The sequence below is a fragment of the Argentina silus genome (assembly GCF_951799395.1).
Source record: "Argentina silus genome assembly, chromosome: 4".
NCBI classification, from domain to species: domain Eukaryota; kingdom Metazoa; phylum Chordata; class Actinopteri; order Argentiniformes; family Argentinidae; genus Argentina; species Argentina silus.
This window is the reverse complement of record NC_139658.1, coordinates 25494891-25499890: the sequence shown is the minus strand read 5'-3', so window position 1 is coordinate 25499890 and position 5000 is coordinate 25494891. Positions and strand designations below refer to the sequence as shown.

At 54.2% G+C, this 5000-nt stretch overlaps 1 protein-coding gene across 1 annotated transcript in view; it reads left to right on the top strand.

Annotated features, from left to right (window-relative positions):
• Positions 1-5000, top strand: part of LOC310803137 (DDB1- and CUL4-associated factor 1-like) — an 18755-nt gene that overhangs the window by 6369 nt on the left and 7386 nt on the right. The window contains exons 14-17 of the mRNA XM_083667807.1: positions 1-190; positions 301-512; positions 1000-1863; positions 2298-2496. The exon at positions 1-190 is cut by the window's left edge and continues 55 nt beyond it. Of these exons, the coding sequence (XP_083523933.1) occupies positions 1-190; positions 301-512; positions 1000-1863; positions 2298-2496 (1465 nt within the window). The remainder of the gene's footprint in view (positions 191-300; positions 513-999; positions 1864-2297; positions 2497-5000) is intronic.

Sequence of the window (5000 nt, the reverse complement as noted above, 5' to 3'; positions counted from 1 at the left end):
GATCCAGAAGTCGGCGCTGCAGGTGGTCACCAACTGTGTGTGCGGGCCGGACCCCAGCCTGGCGGGGGGCTTCCTGTCTGCCACGGCGCTGCGGGCCCGACACACACGCCACCACCACAACCAGAACCCGGCCAAGGAGAGTGTCCTGGCCAAGATGTGGAACGTGGTCCAGTCCAACAACGGCATCAAGGTGCTGCTCAGACCAGATTTTTTAATATTTGTTTTATTTAACGTTTCTTTAAACATTTGTATCATGATTTTGTGTGCGTGTGCGTGTGCGTGTGTGTGTTCCTCTGCCAGGTGCTTCTCTCTCTACTGACGGTGAAGATGCCCATCACGGACGCTGACCACATCAGAGCTCTGACCTGCAAGGCCCTGGTGGGCCTATCACGGAGCTCCGCCGTGCGGCAGATCATCAGCAAGCTGCCTCTGTTCAGCAGCAGCCACATCCAGCAGCTGATGAAGGAGCCCGTCCTGCAGGACAAACGCAGCGAGCACGTCCGCTTCTGCAGGTACAGCACAGCGCCCCCTGGTGGAGAGGAGGTCATAGCACTACTTCTAAACTAGATGAATTAATCATTAATGATGGGGAGGATCATCATCCCAGACACAGATTAAGACAAATCTTGGATTAAAACACACTTTTAATCTATCTAATCTTGGACATGCTTTTTAGTCTAGGACTAAATACCCTGTAGGCTGGTTAACCAGACACAGATTAAGCCTAATCCTAGACTAAACAGCGTCCTCAATGGAGATGTTCCATTTTCCATGTGATTTAGTCTAGGACCAGATTAATCTGTGTCCAGGAAAACCCCCCTGCCTGTATCTATTGTCAGTCATAGAAATATGTCAGTCCTGTCCTAACTGAGCTGTCCTAACTGAGCTGTCCTAACTGAGCTGTCCTAACTGAGCTGTCCTAACTGAGCTGTCCTAACTGAGCTGTCCTAACTGAGCTGTCCTAACTGAGCTGCTGGTCTGTCCCTCCCGGTCTGTCAGGTATGCAGCAGAGTTGATAGAGAGGGTCTCTGGGAAGCCCCTGCTGGTGGGCTCGGACGTGTCCCTGGCCCGGCTCCAGAGGGCCAACGTGGTGGCCCAGTCTCGAATCACCTTCCCCGAGAAGGAGCTGCTCCTTCTCATCAGGAACCACCTGCTGGCCAAAGGCCTCCATGACACGGCCCAGACCCTGACCCAGGAGGCTGAGCTCCCCACGGGCCCCTTCTCCCTCTCCTCCTCCTCCTCCTCCTCCTCCGCTGTGCTCCCCAGGACGCCTCGCCTCGCCAACGGTGTGGCCTCCCGCCTCGGCGGCCATCTTGTCACGCCTACGTCATCATCGTCATCGTCCTCGGCCTCCGTCCGCCCCTCCTCCTCCACCGCCATCGCCACCCCGCCCCCAGCCCCGCCCCCGCCTCCTCCCCACGCCTCGCCACAGATTGGCCGCATCCTCTTCACGCGGGAGCGCGGCTCCACGTCCGGTGGTGGCGGCGGTGGTGGGGGTGGCGTGGGCGTGGGCAGCCCCACCTCCTGCAGCGGGAGGAAGCCCCGGGTTCTGCGGCAGAAGTCGGACCACGGCGCCTTCAGCCAGAGCCCGGCCATGAAGAAGCAGCTGGACCGGCACCTGCCCTCGCCGCCCGCCCTGGACGGCATCATCACAGAGTACCTGAGGGAGCAGCACGCGCGCTGCCACAACCCCGTCACCACCTGCCCCCCCTTCTCCCTCTTCACCCCCCACCGCTGCCCCGAGCCCAAGCAGCGCCGCCAGGCCCCGCCCAACTTCACCTCCCGGCTGCGGAGCCGCATGCTCTACCCCAAACACGGGGGGGTTGATGGGGGCTGTCTGGACCGCCACCTCATCTTCAGCAGGTACAGGCTGCTCTGCTTTTACCTCATCGTGTTGTTCATGGTGTGTTGTTCTTTCTTCTTTCCATTCTATTTGGGTGGGTTTTCTTTATTCTGACTGAAGGACTTTGTTCTGACTGTGAAGGACTTTATTCTGACTGTGAAGGACTTTATTCTGACTGTGAAGGACTTTGGGCTTTGGTGCAACTGTATATTAATAACGTTTTATTTAATTTGCAGAATAGATGTAAGTGTATTATTGTTTAGGCCACGTCTGTATCTCCCTGACCTCTCTCCCTCTCTCCTTCCCTCTCTCTCTCTCTCTCTCTCTCTCCTTCCCCCTCTCTCTCTCTCTCTCCCTGACCTCTCCCCCTCTCTCTCTCTCTCCCTGACCTCTCCCCCTCTCTCTCTCTCCTTCCCTCTCTCTCTCTCTCTCTCCTTCCCTCTCCTTCCTCCAGGTTCAGACCCATCTCTGTGTTCAGGGAGGCGGAGGAGGATGAGAGTGGCTTCACCTGCTGTGCCTTCTCTGCCCGCGAGCGCTTCCTGATGCTGGGCACCTGCACGGGTCACCTGAAGCTCTACAACGTGTTCAGCGGCCAGGAGGAGGCCAGCTACAGCTGCCACAGCTCCGCCATCACACACCTGGAGCCCTCCAGGGTCAGTACGGCTGGCTAACGCTAACCAGCTAATGGCATCTTAATGACAGCAGAGCTAGCTAACGCTAAGCAGCTGATGATGAACACTAGCTGAACATCTTAAGATGTTGGTTGTTAGCTGTGTTGCTAACTCTGCTGTCTCCCTGAGCTAGCGACAGCGGCTAATGAGACAGGAGCTCCAGACGCTGGTGACCAGTAGAAATGATGATGGTGGTGATGGTGGTGATGGTGGTGATGGTGGTGACCAGTAGAAATGATGATGCTGGTGATGCTGGTGATGGTGGTGATGGTGGTGATGGTGATGGTGGTGATGGTGGTGGTGGTGATGGTGGTGATGGTGGTGATGGTGGTGATGGTGATGGTGATGATGGTGATGGTGGTGATGGTGATGGTGGTGATGGTGATGGTGATGGTGGTGGTGGTGGTGATGCTGGTGGTGATGGTGGTGATGGTGATGGTGATGGTGGTGATGGTGATGGTGGTGATGGTGATGGTGGTGATGGTGATGGTGATGGTGGTGATGCTGGTGATGGTGGTGACCAGTAGAAATGATGATGATGGTGATGGTGGTGATGGTGATGGTGGTGACCAGTAGAGATGGTGATGGTGGTGGTGATGGTGATGGTGGTGATGCTGGTGGTGATGGTGGTGATGGTGGTGATGGTGGTGACCAGTAGAAATGATGGTGGTGATGGTGGTGGTGGTGATGGTGATGGTGGTGATGGTGGTGGTGATGGTGGTGACCAGTAGAAATGATGCTGGTGATGGTGGTGACCAGTAGAAATGATGGTGGTGATGGTGGTGACCAGTAGAAATGATGGTGGTGATGGTGGTGACCAGTAGAAATGATGCTGGTGATGGTGGTGACCAGTAGAAATGATGATGATGGTGATGGTGGTGATGGTGATGGTGGTGACCAGTAGAGATGGTGATGGTGGTGGTGATGGTGATGGTGGTGATGCTGGTGGTGATGGTGGTGATGGTGGTGATGGTGGTGACCAGTAGAAATGATGGTGGTGATGGTGGTGGTGGTGATGGTGATGGTGGTGATGGTGGTGGTGATGGTGGTGACCAGTAGAAATGATGCTGGTGATGGTGGTGACCAGTAGAAATGATGGTGGTGATGGTGGTGACCAGTAGAAATGATGGTGGTGATGGTGGTGACCAGTAGAAATGATGCTGGTGATGGTGGTGACCAGTAGAAATGATGCTGGTGATGGTGGTGACCAGTAGAAATGATGCTGGTGATGGTGGTGACCAGTAGAAATGATGCTGGTGATGGTGGTGACCAGTAGAAATGATGCTGGTGATGGTGGTGACCAGTAGAAATGATGGTGGTGATGGTGGTGACCAGTAGAAATGATGGTGGTGATGGTGGTGACCAGTAGAAATGATGGTGGTGATGGTGGTGACCAGTAGAAATGATGCTGGTGATGGTGGTGACCAGTAGAAATGATGCTGGTGATGGTGGTGACCAGTAGAAATGATGGTGGTGATGGTGGTGACCAGTAGAAATGATGCTGGTGATGGTGGTGACCAGTAGAAATGATGCTGGTGATGGTGGTGACCAGTAGAAATGATGCTGGTGATGGTGGTGACCAGTAGAAATGATGCTGGTGATGGTGGTGACCAGTAGAAATGATGCTGGTGATGGTGGTGACCAGTAGAAATGATGGTGGTGATGGTGGTGACCAGTAGAAATGATGGTGGTGATGGTGGTGACCAGTAGAAATGATGCTGGTGATGGTGGTGACCAGTAGAAATGATGCTGGTGATGGTGGTGACCAGTAGAAATGATGCTGGTGATGGTGGTGACCAGTAGAAATGATGGTGGTGATGGTGGTGACCAGTAGAAATGATGCTGGTGATGGTGGTGACCAGTAGAAATGATGCTGGTGATGGTGGTGGTGATGGTGGTGATGGTGGTGACCAGTAGAAATGATGCTGGTGATGGTGGTGACCAGTAGAAATGATGCTGGTGATGGTGGTGGTGATGGTGGTGATGGTGGTGATGATGCTGGTGATGGTGGTGGTGATGGTGGTGATGGTGGTGATGATGGTGGTGATGGTGGTGGTGATGGTGGTGATGGTGGTGATGATGCTGGTGATGGTGGTGGTGATGGTGGTGATGGTGGTGGTGATGGTGGTGATGGTGGTGATGGTGGTGATGGTGGTGATGATGGTGGTGATGGTGGTGACCAGTAGAAATGATGGTGGTGATGGTGGTGACCAGTAGAAATGATGGTGGTGATGGTGGTGACCAGTAGAAATGATGGTGGTGATGGTGGTGACCAGTAGAAATGATGGTGGTGATGGTGGTGACCAGTAGAAATGATGCTGGTGATGGTGGTGACCAGTAGAAATGATGGTGGTGATGGTGGTGACCAGTAGAAATGATGGTGGTGATGGTGGTGACCAGTAGAAATGATGGTGGTGATGGTGGTGGTGGTGATGGTGGTGATGGTGGTGATGGTGGTGATGGTGATGGTGATGATGGTGATGGTG